The sequence below is a fragment of the Semicossyphus pulcher genome, unplaced genomic scaffold (assembly GCF_022749685.1).
Source record: "Semicossyphus pulcher isolate SPU_LCO1_2020_fin unplaced genomic scaffold, fSemPul1.0.p SCAF_9, whole genome shotgun sequence".
NCBI classification, from domain to species: Eukaryota; Metazoa; Chordata; class Actinopteri; order Labriformes; family Labridae; genus Semicossyphus; species Semicossyphus pulcher.
In genome coordinates this window covers 14,973,563-14,990,853 of record NW_027211770.1, presented here as the reverse complement: position 1 = coordinate 14,990,853, position 17,291 = coordinate 14,973,563, and the positions used below count along the sequence as shown (strand labels likewise).

General features: G+C 41.3%; 1 protein-coding gene across 2 annotated transcripts in view; it reads left to right on the top strand.

Moving 5' to 3' along the window:
* Nucleotides 1-13,800, top strand: part of deptor (DEP domain containing MTOR-interacting protein) — a 28,223-nt gene extending 14,423 nt beyond the window's left edge. Inside the window, exons 6-10 of one of the 2 annotated variants that reach the window (XM_069656038.1) lie at nt 2,541-2,723; nt 3,716-3,853; nt 5,479-5,549; nt 5,875-5,979; nt 11,978-13,800. In XM_069656038.1, the coding sequence (XP_069512139.1) occupies nt 2,541-2,723; nt 3,716-3,853; nt 5,479-5,549; nt 5,875-5,979; nt 11,978-12,100 (620 nt within the window). In that variant the 3' untranslated portion in view covers nt 12,101-13,800. Of the gene's footprint in view, nt 1-2,540; nt 2,724-3,715; nt 3,854-5,478; nt 5,980-11,977 lie in introns of those variants that run through there. The other variant, XM_069656037.1, reaches the window with a different exon arrangement.
* Nucleotides 13,801-17,291: the final 3,491 nt, after the last annotated feature.

Here is a 17,291-nt window from a genome sequence, read left to right as displayed (position 1 = left end):
AAAAGTATGATCGTTAATTGTATGTACATAATATAATACAAAAGTTATTTTATTAACAAAAACATTATTGCAGTGTCACTTTTTTCCAATATCGTGCAGCCCTACTACAAAGGTGTTAAAAGAGTTGTCAGAAAACATGCTGTAGGTTTTGTGAAGAGTTTCTGAACCAGTACATATTTCTCAGCAGTCCCTCGTGAAATCCCGCCGATCAGAAGCATAATTAGCTGTTTGAATGCATCACTATAGGCCTGCAGTTCAATCGGTCATGCTTCCAAAATGTAGATCTATTAAAACACAGAGTCCACACTGACACAGTGTTGTGTGTTTGTGTATTTATTTGTGACGTGTGTTTACTTTAAAATTTTGTTAAACACCGGACGTGGATCCTGAATGCGTCTCTGTCGGGTCGCCACATGACATGAAATTTGATTCGACGCTGATGTCTGTTGCTCACACCCACGTCTGATTGAATTAGGAAGTGTGTTAGCGCAGAGGCGGCTCATGGCCACAGCGCTGGGGGTTTTCATGTGCAGATTTTTTAATACCAAGTAGCTACACATGTTCACACAGGCTCCACTTTTTAATACATGACAGTAAATTAGACCATATGTACAACATAAATTACGACGCAGCTGCATGTGGGACTATGTTGTTGTGGATCACAGACTGTATGGCTACAAAGAACAATGCTTCATAAAACACCACTGAGTCTTTGGTTGATATGAGACAGAACTGATCTGCTTCCTGCCAGCCCCGCAGAGACTGCATGGTGTCATCCTCCCTGTGGACATAACTGCTCTAATGTTACACACATGATATGTGGACTTTCTAAATATCATTAGAAACACGATGGAGGAGGAGATAAAACTTGTTAATCTGCAGTCCTGGACGTCTCATACATGAAATGTATAGCGGGCTGGTCTGGATGGATCCACATTGTGTCTGGTTATCATTGTTTACTGTGGGACAGTTTGGAAGCTTTTCCACACCAAACTTCTGACAAGCTGAAGTCAGGCCATGCTGCAGTTAATGTAGACAGGGCTGTAATCACACTCAGACCAAAGTCAGACTAAAAACATGTAATCAGACGTCCTTACTGCGGCAGAATCCGTTTATACTGAGCCAGAACTGAGAAGCTTTTTAGTTTCACACTACTTCAGTCAGTTTATTAGTTCCTCTTAAGGCTGTTTCATGCCGTGTTTTTCTCTTCTCACATATAATAAAAGGATTTTGTTATGTTGACAAAAGCCTCTCACCCACAAAAGGACATGTGAACTAACCACAAGCACAGTAAGTGATACTTATAAATACACCAGATAAACAAGAAGGTGTACATGTATCAATTAAAGCGATTAACCACATATTCATATTCTCAATCCTTCTGTATTGACGCACAATTTTACAAATTTTTTATCTTACATTTGCTTGATTTGTCTCATATTTCTGTACAGTTGTAATACTCTGAATACTGTGCATTGTTAAATTGGACCGGGGTAGGAGATGGGTGGATTCATTCATTTAACTACAGAGGAAGAGTACTGTAAGGAATTATAAGTATTTCTTATAAGTTTGAATCGTCATTTGTTTCTAGAGCAACGGTTTTCCAAAATATCGATTTGTAAATGAGCGTCTTTAAACAGAGTCAGGACTGTGGTTGATCTCTGGATATGTAAATCTCAGTGAAGGAGTAAGAAAGAGGAAGTGCTGCACTACATCAAAAAGCACTAATGAGCACTGCATTATAAGAGCTGTTTTTTCATTTGAATACTTATCCTGTGTGAATGGGCCTCATATGTCATGCACAAATAACATGACAGCACTAACACGGTTGATTAGAAAGCGAGTTTGAATACAGCTCAAGAGGAACGCAGTCTCACTAAGCAGACACGGGGAAGCAGGTGCCCTTGCATATCTCATGGTAACAATTTAATTTTTTAAAAGTTTTCTTTTATTTAGGTTACATATCATTTTGAACTGACATAAAGAAACAAAATGCATAAATTAACATCAAAACAATAAAAATGGGAAAATAATAAAGTTTGCATTGCGTGAAGCATCAAAGGGAGATTCACAACAACCAAGAACGGGGCAGATAGATTTTTAAGAAGGACTAAAATATCAATGTAAAAAGCTGTTTTACGTAGAGGACAGTAGTCTGTAACTGAAAGCTTATTAACTTAAATATAACTGTACTGAGTTCAGACGGTTGTATCGGTCAGCAGACATGACAGCGGTCGATGCTCTCTGAGGTCAGGTTGTGTTTGTGTAGCGCACGTGATCTCAGCTCGGTTTGTTTAGTGCAGCTCAAAGTTTCAGGCTTGGCTTGAGTTCAGTTCACGTGAGAAACAAGAGTCTGTGAGTTTTACAGCCAAGCTGGAATATGGACGGACAATTAATCAATCAATTTTCACGTACATTAAATCTCTACGTTGGTGAATATGCATCATGGCGTCATGTGAAGTTTTAAATGTTCTCTTCTGCATCTCCCTTTCCTGTAAAGCTTATTTATTCTCCCCATGTCCATTTGTCTCCATCACCAGTCACCAACAAGCACCACTTTGTGGACGGGCCCCTCCTCTTCCAGTTCAGGATGAATTTCCGGCGTCGGCGGCGATTGATCGAACTCCTTCACGAGCGCAGTCGCAGCATCCCCGAGAGCCACGACAGCCCGTTCTGTCTGCGCAAACAGAACTCAGACGGAGGAAACACCAGCTTCCTGTCAGGTACAAACTGTACCACAGTCTTACACTGTAGAGTTTTACCAGCTATTAAAAAGTCAGTGTGTGGCGGACAGAAGTTTTTTTCTTATCGTTGTAAATTTAAATGTTTGGTTATTAGAATCTGTCTTCTAGGAAAAACCACAGTGACACGTTAACCCATCACTTTATCTTCTGTTGACACGCAAACACAGACGATAAGTGGTGTCTGCCACATACAGATAATAGAGTGGAGCAGTTTGTGTGGTCTGGCAGAAGAAACTGGAAAGTCATGTTGTTCATTGACATTGTACAGTTGAATGCCCTCTGAAAGTAGCTAAGCCGTGGAGGTCTGCAGCTGTAGCTCAGCGTCAGCTCAGATCACACTCATTAAACTGTGGTACGAGAAACCTTTCTAATATTTGCACTGGATATTTCCATCAAAATGAGATGAATGCACTTGAAGAATATTTACCTGATTGTTGAATTATAGGACGAGGTGTTAAATTTCAACCCAGTCTAGTTCTGCATCTTTAACAAACACGAGTAAAAGAAATGTATGAATTCTTCTAGTGAAGACATCTATTAAAGACTTGTAGCATCAAACATTAAAAGAGGGCTTTCTCTTGAAAGAATGCACCAGCTGAAGAAGCAGCATAAAGAGCCTGTAATTAGAAAACAATGGCAGCGAGAGAGAGAGAGTTTCTACAAGGAAACTCAAGTGGGCGACCATATTGGAAAAACAGGAAGTAATGTGAGTTTACCTCACAAATATGCTTGGTTTTCTTTGACAATTATAAAAACTTTGATGCATATTATTGCTGTGAGGGATTAAATGTGGCATTTATTTTCAGAAAAGGCTGTAAATTCCTATTAATAAAGTGAAATGCTTCATGTAAAGCAGCCAGAGTTAGTACCTGCCTGTTAGAAAGGCCGAGTACACTTTAAAGATGCTCCTTCTCTTTCTCCCGCTTGTCTTCATCCTAACCTCTCTCACCTGTCTCCCACCCTGCCCTCAGTGAGTCCCACCAAAGAGATAAAGGTGGTTGTGGGTGTTCGGCGGAGCAGCATGAGCAGCAGCTGTGGCAGCAGCGGTTATTACAGCAGCAGTCCGACGCTCAGCAGCAGCCCACCTGTCCTGTGCAACCCCAAGTCTGGTGAGTGGCATGGACTCGCACATACATACAGAGGGTCAAGGTTTTAAAGGGAGACAGTCTCAAAGAGTAGTCGCTAACTGCAGAGGAAGATACTGTAGACATGTGCGGCTTGAGGTTTGAATGAAGAAGTGTTGCCTTTGAGCTGTGTGTGTGTGTGTGTGTGTTTCCGTCTTTGTGTGTCTTTACTACTGTGAGCTCGCCTTTTGATGTGTCTAATCCAAGCAGAGTCCTTGACAGAGTCTCTTTGTACCAGCGGAGCCCCCTCAACACGAGCCCTCACACACACAATGAACAGGAAAAGGAAGGCACACACACACAAATTTCCTCTTTGCTTCACATCAACCTTGGTGATTTTGTGAATCGCACGATGGGCGGATAAGTAGTCGAAACCTTTAAAGCGATCGGGTGTCGAGGGAATAAGAGGATGTGTTGTGTGTTTTCTGATGTGAGGCAGAAACAACAGATGACGAGTGTTTAATATTAGTTCTTCTAAATCTGATCAGAGGATTTCCACTGAGAGATTATGGAAATGTTAAGAGCAAGCGGATGAAAGACCCCTCTCTCTCTCTCTTGACTTCCTCTTTTTCATCAGATTAGAGAGAAGTACTTCACACAGCACAAGTGTTTTGTGCTGAACACACACTGTTCAGTGCACACACACACACCGACACACACGGGGCACAGGCTGTCGAAGGAGCTCTCAGGTTTATGCAGTTTAAGTCATTTTATTCGTTCAACATTCTATATATATGATAAAAGGAAAAGCATCATCAAAAATAAAACCAAACCACTGTTGAAGTTTGGTAGATAATTTAAGTAATGCAGAAAGTATCTGCAATGAAATCCTCACACTGGACCACGACATGCTGATGTTTCACTCCACCTGTAGAATAAGAGTAATCAATGTTAACCATCACCCTCAGAGAAACGGAAGTCATTAAACCTCATTAAAATCATCAGTAATGATTCAGGTAATGAAGGGTCTGACTTTATATGACACTGAGAACAGAACAATAATCAAAGAGTGATATAATAAAAGAAACACAGTAGACTGTTAAAAGTTTGGTCACTGATGGCTGAAATGCGTGCACACTATCATCATCTAAAATAATTAAGATGTCTAGTGAGACTCTAGTTCTCACCTCATTTTAATATCACCACAACCGCACACTGTAACATATAAAATCCGTGTTTATTCTCAGCTCATATTCTTTCATACATTTATGTTGGGAATCGTGTGTGTGCATGAAATCTTTCTAAATTGTCGCCCACATCTTTTGAGCTCTCTTTTTTTTTCTAATGAAGTGAATTTAAAATCAATCTAAAATACTTTTTGTGGGGACAAAAGTCCAGTTAGAGCTCGTGTAGAGTCGTGTTGAAGTGAGTAATGGTCGGGGAAGTTGGAGGAGGGGGACAGGAGCGATACTGTTTCAGGAAGCAGCGAGCCTCCAGGCCCTGTTAGCATGTGACTGACATTAGCACTCTCTCTACACACACACACAAACACATATGACACACTTTTGAACCAACAGCTGTATGTCTGTGTGTTTGCACATGTAAATGATCCTGCCTGACTATGACAACAGCATGTTACATGTGTGCGTGTTTAATTTTCTCTCTGACAGTTCTGAAACGACAAGTGAGTCCGGAGGAGCTGCAGACGCCAGGAGGACCTTTTCTAAAGAAGACATTCACTGTAGGACACACACACACACACACACACACAGAGTTGAACTGTAACAAAGACGACTTCAGTATGGATGTTGTCACGCGTTGTCACAGTCACACATTCCCTTTCACACAGACTTATAGGCAGATGAGGCACCACACTCATGTCATGTGCGTGTGCAGGAAGCTCAGGCACGTGCACACACACAAGATCGTCACACTTAGCAAGACCTCTAAGACATGGATAAAACATGAAGAGAGACATGAATATTATTTATGTGTATTTATAGTTTTCACGGTGTGGCTGTTGATGATGTTATATCCTTCCTGCATGTGTTCTTGCTGCTCCTCAGATCATTGGTGATGCTGTGGGCTGGGGCTTCGTGGTGCGGGGCAGTAAACCCTGTCACATCCAGGCCGTGGACCCTGGTGGACCTGCAGCTGCTGCTGGCATGAAGGTAAAGACAGGAGAGACGTATGGAGGGCTTCCTCAACTGTTTAATTCATGAGTTAAAAAAGGTTTGGAGAAAGAAGTCCGGTTAGGAGGTATATGTTACTGCGTGTTGGAGATGAACCGGCTGTGCTGCTGTATAAATAGTACACATACCAACAAAGTGCTCTGGCAGTGGTTGTTTAAACAGTGTTTTATTATTTAGTTTCTTAGATAATAATGAAAGAGAGGAATAAGAGGGGACTGAAAGAGGAGTTTCGGGACACTCGCTGTAACTCCAGCCTGCATGAGGAGGCTGTGTCCGAACAGAAGCGGGGTAAAAGCAGGAAAAGTGTAGCAGAAGGAAAAAAAGGGTCACGAGGAAGAAAAACAGGGTGATGGTGGCTCTGCTGCCACAGCTGGCATGAAAGCATGTAAGCAGCGTGGCAGTAAGGAATCCTGGGAATGCAGGGCCGAGCGACTTAAACCACAACAAGGAGAGGCAGGAGGAATGAATGAATGAGCAGCGGGAGACAGGAAGAGGAGCAGCGATCTTATCACATGGAGGAAATATAAAGTTGTTAAACACGTCATTAACTGTTTCAACAATGTGCGTTTAGACTAGACAAGCCTTCGCCGATGTGAAGTGGACGCTTGGAGTTATCAGGGAAATATTTAAATGCTTCCGCAGATGTGAAGAAAATAGTGTTAAATATGATGTTTTAAGTGTCAGAATGTGAGACTGTGGAGGAGGAGGAGGAAGGAGGCCGAGGTAGAGGAGGTATGAGTCCTGAAAGAGGAAACAGTCTGTGGAAATATTATCACTTCTGCTTTGGTTACTGTCAGCTGTCATATTTTATCACCATGGAAAATGTGTCAGGGTTCACAGTCCGTTATGAAGTGTGTCTTAATGACTTTGTGCACTGATTGTGGACATCTTGTTGAACTTTTACTGCGACAAAGCTGAATTTTAAGTTAAATACAGGATATTCTTCACCATAGATTAAATGTCTGGGGTGCAGCTGTGTATTTGTGAGGATATATTGCACTCCCCTGCAGCTCCTTGAAGGTTAGACCTGCTCCACTTCACCTGACGAGGTTTATTGATGTGTAATAAAGCAGTTATACAATCTCAGCTGAGGGAGAACCACCGTGCTGCAAGGTGTTGGCACTCATGTCCAGGCAGAAGGCCAAACACACAGAAACAAACACCCACCGACCTCAGGGGGGAGGCAGTAAAAAGCATCATCTTCTCCCTTCTCATTAGTCACACACGCGCGCTTTCAAACACTGCGGTCGTGTCTCTTTTTCCACAGACACACACGCGCGCACACATCGGGTTGTGCTGACCATAATGGATATGAGCACTTATGTAACTGTCCAGTACGTTGCTTTTAGAGACACTTCTAATGCACTTTTATAAGACGGAGGGGAGAGCAGGATGTGTGTGTGTTTCTCTTTGGGTCCATTTGTGCATCTCATACTGTACCACATGTTTGCACACCATCATGTGTGTATGTGTGTGTGTTTTGTTAATTAATTTGTACCGCGGGGATATAATTGTTAATGATAAAGCTGGATCTCCATAAACCCCAAGACTAGCTGAAATCGTGTACTCCGACTTTAAGGAAGCAGTGAATGTCCACATTGTGAGGAATAGTCTTAATCACTCTCTTACTGAGACTTTCCTGGAGTCTTGTTGTCATGGTGAGGTTGCCAAACAACAAGCTGACTCAAGAAGAATCACAGTTTCTTTTCTCTCTGTTCTTTTTACCACAGGTGCACAACAGAAACACTAACACTAACAAAATAGAAGTATTTACAACAATCACAGAAAGTCTTGGACCTGCGATGTAACTTTCTGTAAAACCACCAAAACTTGGTTTCAGCTCATTTGAATCGCTAGCGATACAAATGTATACCTGTTGCTTGGCGACGGGAGCCGCGTTTGGTGACGCAAGAGTAAGGGTGGGAACAGCTGGCGACGCAAACAGGAAATCGTCGACCAGACCGTCTCATTTCAGTTCGGCCTTAGCGATCCATGCAGGCTATGAATGACTCATCCTCCGTAGACCGCCTCCTTCGAAGGATGCAGCCCCTGAATTGAGACTCGGCTGTAATGTGATGATTATTGGTTATTTTGTCAGGCAGATGCATGAAGTTATTTAAGGACTGGGCAAAAACTTCTAGATAACCTTTTTTGAGGGGGGTCATGATGCCTGATTATTTGCATGAATTATTATCGCTATGGCTCGTGGAGATTAATTACATTTTTGACCATACTGGAAAGGTTTGCTTAACTTTCAGTCCATCCAGTTGCTCCTTTATTTGACTGTTTGATTATTGCGTGTCTACTCTTGGCATACCTCTTTAAAACAGAATTTTTCTGCAGAGCCGACTCGAACGCTACACTTTTACATTTTTTACTTTTTTTTGTCTCGCTTTCCATTAATTTTAGATTTGCACCAAATAATGCTGCTTCTTTCTTTTTGCCAACACTGTTTGGAGCTCTGCCTTCTATTTTTGATTAACTTTATTGCAACTTTTAAAGGAAAAAGTTTGAATTTCCTAGTGCAGGTTCAGTATAAGCAACCAGGTTGAGATTTGTTGGTTGTGATTTTAGATTTTGGAAGACTAAAATGCGTAGTGTGAGTTAACACATCGTTGAGGGGACATAAAAATGTATGTTGTCTGCCAGGCTTTAGAGATGTGGATCGGCAGATGATTTATCCTTTCGATAGTAGTAGGCTAGCTGTTTCCTCCTGCTTCCAGTCTTTATGCTAAGCTAAGCTAAATGTCTCCTGGCTCTGGCTTCATGCTCGCAGCAGACCTTAGATTGATGTCTATTTCCTGACTCCTCTGAAGTACAGAGAATGAAGCACCTTTTTGAAAATGTTGAACTCTTTCTTTAAAAAAACAAAACCAAGGAACCCTCTCAGTTATTGTTCTCTCACTCTTTTATTCCTTGCATTAATGCAAACATGGCCTCGGGCCGTCCGTCACCTGAGATTTCTGTAACAGACATATAGTCGTTACACTGCACACAGTTCTTTTGCATGCAGGCTGATCTCAGCACGGCCTCTTAACATGTGTTGTTTATTCTCTCTCTTCATGCCTGTTTCTGCCTCTTTCCTTTCTCTGTGTGAGAGTGCGTTTAACCCTTTGAATGCAAGGAGCCACTGAGTCCAGCTGGGCCCCAGCCAGGACCAACAACAACCCCACAGCCTGAAAGGAGAGAGGCATCAGTGGGAGAGAAAAGAGGGGGAGGTGTTGAAAAGGAAAGGTGGAACTAAGAGAGAGGAATGAATAGAAGAGGAGAAAAGGAGCGTTTCCAGCGTGCTCTTGACTTTGCGAGTAATGTGATAAAGGCTGCAGAGGTTTAGATGTGATTACAGCGACAGTCTGAAATTCCTCCGCAGCCCCGGATTAACAGTCGGGGCTTTTTTCCCCCCTCTGCCCTCTATCACTCTTAATCTCTCTTTTCCCTTATTCCCTCTGCCTATTTTGATCTCTCCTTTCCTGAAACACTCAGGAAGGCCGGGGAAACACTTAGTAGCAATTGCTGTGAAAGTAACCAAAAATAGCTCTATCTCCATGTATTCACTCACTCAGTTTATGTGGGGAAGTGATTGAATAGCTGCTCTCCTCGGCTCATGAAACACATCTGTTAAAGTTTTTCTTTCATTGCTGCATTTGCACGTTGTTGATTTATGGGCAATATAAATATCCAAATGATTATGTGCTTTGTTCTCTCTGACAAGCATCAAACTTTTTGGACTGCGTGAATAGAGAGTGTGCTTGTGTGTGTGCGCTTGTAATAGCTTGCAAAAAACCCTAAACCACAGCAGCATCATGTTGCAACAGCAGAAGCTAGAAGGCAACTCCGACCACCAATGTTATCTCTATCTGAGCTGCGAGCTGAGAGTTGGAGCGATGATTAAACCGCGATAAGGCAGGCGGGCTCGAGGCGTGACAGAGGAGTCATTTGAGCGTGGCCATCATGCTGTACCTGCATGTTGTCATTTATATCACACTATCAGTGTTCACTTGTTTCTCTCCACTGTTGGAGCTTTGAGCGTGCTGTCATTTTTTTGGCTTTGTTGGCTGCACTTTGACTTTGTTTTTAAAGAACCAGTCTACAAAAAAAATGTCTCTCATGAGTTTTGTATATTTAACCTTTGTACACTTTAAATGTGTGTCTTGAGCTCGCTCCTGTGCAGAGGATCACAGTATGGCCGGATTTACATGTTTGAGGGCCTCAGGGCAAAAAAAGAGCCTCTGGGCCCCTAATAACCCCCCACAAGTTTTTTCTTGCTAAATCCCTTACTTTGTGCAACATAAATTTTTGTAACATGTAAGCAAAGAACTGAAATAGTTTAGTATTCTTTTTTAGTATTCTAGTATTCTTTATCTGTATTCTTTATTACATTTAGTTTAACATTTTGGGAAATATTCTCTTTGCATTTTAGACGTGAAGTTTGATTCCACTCTCCCTTTTGTCCCTTTTAAGGCAACAAGTAGACTCCTCCCAAGGCATAACAATCTAAAAGATAGTGAACTATTTTCATTGTAGTAGCTGATAATTAAATTGTATTATTTTTTCACAATTATTATATCATCATCATTTTAATGTTACATACTTGAGCTTGATAAAATAATAAACAGATGATTATTACTGTATGTAAAATAGTAAAACAATCTAATACAAGAAAACTGAGGAACAAACCTGTTTGAAATAAAATAAAGGTGGGGGGGGGCTGTGATGATACACATACCAAGCGGGACTTTGTTTTGGATACCGAGCTAGCTGCTTGCCCCTGTTTCACTTCTTGTGCTAAGCTAAGCTAACCATCTGTTTGGTCTGACATATTACCATACAGACATAAGACTGGTAACAAACGTCTCATCTAACTTTTGGTAAGATGGTGTTTAAGCTCATTTCACAAAATGTAGAATTAGGGCCTGTGTCCACTAATAGCGTTCTTCATGCCAGCAGTGACTATTTTCTATACAACACCAGTGCAGTTCAGCTTTTACAGCGCTCAGCTTTCTAAGCACAAAAACGGCCTCAGCTTCAGCTGTTTTTGTCGCTGCGCTCTCAGTTGAATATAGTTAAACTTTTGAAACACCGCCACGTTCATCAATGTCGCTTCTCCCTCCCCAGCCAATCAAAATCAGGAAGGGGCGGGACTTCCGATATCAACTTTGTCAACAACCGTGGCAGAGGAGAAACTAATCTGACTGGTTTTTTGAGGGTACAATTTCCAGGTCTAAAGCTGCTGCTTATGCCAGGACATGTTTCCTTTCCATTGTTTTTTATATTTTCTTTGTAAAATTTCCTTGAATAAAAGCTGATATTAAACAATTTAAAACGGTCACTACTAAGGGAAGTGGAAGACAACTTTCATAACCTAGCAACAGTAAGTGCCTGTGAGAAGCGCTCTGAAATTGAAGTTGTGTGTGCTGCTCAGTGCAAAAAACACTGTTAGTGGACACAGGCCCTTCTACCCACATTATGCTGGTTGATATGAGCTTTAATGAAGCTAACAGACTTGCAACTAAACTAGCCAAAACCAGTTTACACACAGTGGTCCTGTTTTTGCCAACCAGCAAACTATTTTACAGTCAGCTTCCTTTAAATATATTAAACTGTACATCGTGTCTTTTCAAAATAAAGCTCCAGGATCACAGGAAATATGAGAACCATTTAAAAATACAGTACAACAGCTTACTTTACACGTTAACTACGCTCTACATTTGGGGCCATTTACACTTTTATACTCTTAATGTGGAATGTAGGCATTATACTTAATGATATGCTTATATCGGCCAATAAACATGCCAAGTGGGATTAAGTAGAGTACTGGCACTGGTATATTAACACGTTTGGCTCTGTGTCATGCTCCTGGCCTCCAGGAGCTTTCACTAACACCCCTGTTTGACTCCTTTTAACGTGTTATTTAGAGTTAACAGCATTGCAGTGAAAGCATCAATCACCTCTTCTCTCTCTGTCCCTCTCTCTGCAGGTGTGTCAGTTCGTGGTGGCGGTGAACGGCCTGAACGTCCTCGCTCAGGACTACCGGGCCGTCAGCAACCTGATCCTAACCGGACCCCGGACGATCGTCATGGAGGTGATGGAGGAGGTATAAGTTTGAAGAGAGCTGTGACAGAATCCCTCATAGAAGATCAATGCAGTAAAAACTGTGGACTTGACCTCAAAACCACAGCGACAGAGCAATGTGGGACGACTTGGAACCTCTGTGTTCAATCATTGTTTGGACAAGGTGGATGACTGCCTGTGTTTTAAGAATGTGGGCGATCGAGTCAAGTCAATGATTCAACCTGGGGACAAAACACACAGATTGTACTTGAGGAGCCACTACCTAAGCAGAAGGTGATCAGACTGTTTCAATGTGCCCAAAATGACTCGTTGAAGAGGCCCCAGACTTTGTTTTAGTTTGATTTTTGAAGCAGAACTATACCATGAATCTGTTGCTGAACATTTTGAGTTTAAAAGGACGTCAAAGGATGAGCGACAACGTTCTTCATTTCAACCAGGAGACGAACAAGTTAAAGCTGAAACTGTAACAAAGAGGAAGAATATCTCCTGTTAACACATTCAGTGACCTCTCCCCCAGTTACTCACCAACATCAGACTGAAGCTCCTGACGGCTCCACGCTGCCCTCTGCTGGGAGAGACAGGAAGTCACACACAGAGGGAGCGACTTGAATCAGTCTTTGGTTTCAGGGTGTCTTTGTTGTGTATAAGTATAAACAACTAAAAAGCAAAGGTAAATTTATCTGTAGCTGCTAAGAATTAGTTAGTTTACATAATACAAATGCAGTGAGATTCTGTACGTGACATTAACAGGCACAATGTATATAGAGACGTTATGAAAGACTTTATGCACAAACTGAAGATAAATGGTGTTTATGGGATGAAACCTCGTTATAGTTCAGAGTAAAAGAAGACGCAGCACTGAGAACATCATGGAAACTTTATAAATAATTGTTTTAAAAGGATTTATTTCCCCTGATCTCTAATGGTATCTTTTATTTTTGTTCTTTTTATTGAGATGTCATAACCACAGGGAGATAAAGTGTCATTATTTGTAAGATATTTTAAAAAGAAAAGACATCAGAGAGTAAGAAACGTTGCATTTATTGGCTAAAGAGGGAAAAAAAGATTGTCTTCTATATCATTGTCAATACCTGATAACTACGCTGATAACGCTGCGCCTGACAGATTTAATTTAGGAACTAAAAAGATTTAATTGATAACCTTAAATATAGAAATTAGATGTTTATATTCTTTTATATTTAGAAGAATATTAAAGGGTAGAATGAGTACATAAGCACTTAAAATATTAAGCATTTGTTGTCATTGATTAAAGCACTTAGGGGACAAAAGCTTTCTTTTTTATGAAAACATTTTACAATTTGACGTTTATGTAAACACGTAGATTCTTAAAAGAGTGGTGTAATTTTGTCTTCAGAACCACATACAAAATGTAATAAATCTACATTGTTTTTGGAGTGGCAGCAGTAAACTTGATTCCTAACTTTAGTGAACTGAAATGTCACTGCATTAAAGCTGCAGTCAGCGACTCCAGACCAAAACACCAGGGCATCACAATGAGGCCTTTGTTTAGAAAATATGTACAGTTGCACATGAAAATATGAACCTATACAATTTAATGTTGTTGTTTTTTTAAACAAGGAGCTTTTGTTGAGGCTGCATGGTGGTGCAGTGCTTAGTGCTGTCGCCTCACAGCTAGAAGGTTCCTAGTTGGAATCCGGGTCTGGATGTAGGGAGCCTTTCTGTGTGGAGTTTGCATGTTCTCTGTGGACATGTCTTTGGACTGAGGGAACCCACACATGCAGTGTGGGTTCCCTCAGTCCAAAGACATGTCCGTCAGGTTCACTGGAAACTCTAAAATGACCAAATGACAGCTGTGATAGGCTCCAGCCCCCCAACGATACCTGAACAGGATAAGCGGTATAGATAACTGATGGACTTTTGTTTTCATATAAATCGATAAAGATGATGTGTGTAATCTCCTGCCATTGACTACTTTACATATTTCTTTTATATAAAATCCCATGTGGTTTACCAGAAGGGGGGAGGGACTTTGTTCACAGCTCTGTAAATGGACAGCAAAGTTACCTCGACCAAACACGGAACACTATTCAAGCCAATATGCAACACAGGGCCTGAGAGAGTGGAAAGGCAGGGGGAGCGGGAGAGGCCGTAAATGCTAACATGCTAACCAGCAAGAGAGGAAATGGTCAGAGGAATACAAATAAAAAAGAGATGCTGTCGATCATAAGTATCTACAAATCCAGTTTTTAGTTTTGTTACCTGGACAGGGCCCGTGTCTGAATTCTGGAGGCAGAGCTTGTGGAGGCGTGTATTTGTTTAACGGCTCTGTTCAGATATCAACAATCTTTCTCCAGAATCGCTGACTCCAACTTAAAAGCAGACTTCAGTTTTACATGAATGCATTTATTTCATATCAGAATTAACAGTATGTTTATAGATTTTACCATCATGGGCTGAGACAAACTAGCATGAGAGGATCACATGTAACACTACTATAAAATTAGAGCATGGATACGTGCCGCTCATAATGCTTATATACTTGCTAAGTATGTGTCTGTAGCTGGTTCCTGATTAAACACTTGTTTAATAGTTTGTTTTAGACAAAACGACACTGCCTGGTTTATTGGACGTGTACTTACTTTCGTCTTGGAGTGAAATTATTACTAAAAAAGTAAATTAAACTGCAGTAAACTTTTTCTATTCAAGGTGAACATACATTCAGGAAATCTTCTTTACCAAACAGTAGAGTAAACTATATGTCAGAGTAAACTGCCTCTACAGTGAGTATACATCTCATTGGTCTTTCTCAGTGTGCTTTGATGTTGTGAGCAGTGAAATGCATGACTCCTGTGAACCTGTGCTTATGTAGCATTAGCTTCCTAATCCAAAGCGCGAGTTATGTGACAAATCATTTCAGAAATAAAGTACAACTGAGCCTTTAAAGTCTTTGTTTCCAGGAGAAAAATGTGTGAACAACCTGTTAATAAAAGAAGTTTATAAGATTGATTATTTAGAGACTCTCAGACATGGGTGATGTACTCTGGTTGACATTTTGTCTTAAGTCGCTGAAATGTTCTGCCCATGTTGTTGGATGACGCCATACAATACAAAATAGTCTTTTAATACTGTTCATGCGAAGTTTGTGGGTGTTTTCTTGGTGGGTTTTGCTGTGTTTGGAGAAGATATAACTAGGGTTGTCGACGAGGATTTCAATATGCTTCGATTTCTTTGTGTTGTTGGGTTTTTCCCACACATCCATTCAGCAGGTTACATGAAAAAGCACGATGTCTACACTCGGCATGGTTTAATTCTCCTTTAAACTCGCTAACTGTACCTGCAACTTTCAACCCAGTATTTGTTCTTTTAACTGTGTGCTGAAGGGTTTGTTGCTCTGATAAAGGAGGAGTTCTTCAGTCGTCTAAAACGGGTTCACAGACTGTTCGATGATAAGCCTGAAAGCTTTTGCCTTAACACGTTATTTTGCTGCTAATCGCACTCATTCACAGTCATTTCATCGCATTTTTCCCCAGCTCTGTTTCTCGGTCTCTGTGTATTTAAAGTGCGCATGGTTCCGTGTGATCAGGCATCATTTCAGCCGACAATCAGTGTTTTACGGACACCACCTTTAAATAGCACACCAGCCGGCAGAATGTATTTCACCATCATCTTCCACATCGTGCTGTAAATATGATCAGTTTTATTCTTCAGTGTTTGGTTCACAGGTTTAACTCTAAAGGGATTATTGGTTTTACGTTCACTTCATCAGGCCGGATCAAGTAGCCGAGACATTTCAGAAGTCTGTGTTTATTTCCTCCGCTGTCAGAGATTATATGTTCGGGTTGACGACGATGTGAGCTCACAGTACCACAGTCTGTTTCTGACAAAGCAGCTAAAAGTCATTCTGACGCTCTGATGTATTAAACAGATGATTCAGTGTTTAATAAAGAAACTGATTGTACTTCTTGCTTGTGATTTTTCTTGATGAATGTTGGGACATATTTGACATGACTTGACTCACATTCTGGCTTCTGCGTGTGGTTTAGTGTTAAGCCTGCTGGTGACTGTCTTAAACTTCCAGGTGAAGCAGGTATTTTATTGAAATAATATTAATATTGAAAACATTTTAGACATATAACTGCACACTTGAAAAAGTTTCAGGCCAGCCAACATCTTAAAGAATGAATCTAAAACTGGTTGAACAGCTCAAACTCCAGGTCAGGTTGTGACCCTATCAGCAGACCCATTTGGAGACCCAACTTGAGCCCAGTTTCCTCAGTTTTCATGGAGGCCCAACATGGGTTGGAACAGATAGGTTGATCGAGGGCCCTTGAATGCATCCAACCATCCATTATCTTTATACCGCTTATCCTGTTCAGGGTGGCTGGGGTCTGGAGATGTAATTTGGCGAGAGGCAGGGTACACCCTGAACTGACAGTCAATCCCGGGGTGACACACAGAGACAGACACTCAAACTCACAATTTTAAAGTCACCAATGAGCATGTCTTTGGTCTGTGGGAGGAAGCCAGAGTACCCAGAGGGAACCCACAAGTGCACGCGGAGAGAACATGCAAACACCAAACCAGGATTCAAACCAGGAATCTTCTAGCTGTGAAGCAACCCATGTATATTCTTCTTCATGTGGGCCCCACTTTTACACACTTAAAAGCCCACTCTGAACCCATGCCTGGTTGAAGCCCACCTATCCCTGGTAAAGCCCATGTAGGCCCCATTTGGACATATTGGCTATGAGGGGACACACGCTGCCATTGACCCATTTTAAAAGGCCACAAACCAAGAAGTTAAAGACCTGTTGTCCTTAAGAGTTATAAAAAATATGTGAGATGTAAGATGAGAGCTGCCTGAATGTTGTCTTTAATCACCGGGTTACTCTGTAAACCTCTAGCGTGTTCTTCCTTCCATGTTTGTAAACTCCTTCACTCGTTTCTCTTTTTAAGGTGCAATACCAACTTGTCACCAGCAGGGGGTGCTGCTGCACTGTAGCATATGAAACTACTGTATGTGATTTATTCCGCTGATTTAAGCATGAGTACTGCCATATCTCAGTCTGACACGTCTTTTCTTAATTTTTGGGTCAACTTCATGGTTTTCAATAATGGGACAGAACGACTTCCACTGTGACAGGTCTTCTTGTGAATACAATCCTTCAGTAGCAGACGTTATTGTTGATGTCTGGTCATAGTACTGCCATTCATACTTATTCAGTCTTTCTTTCTGC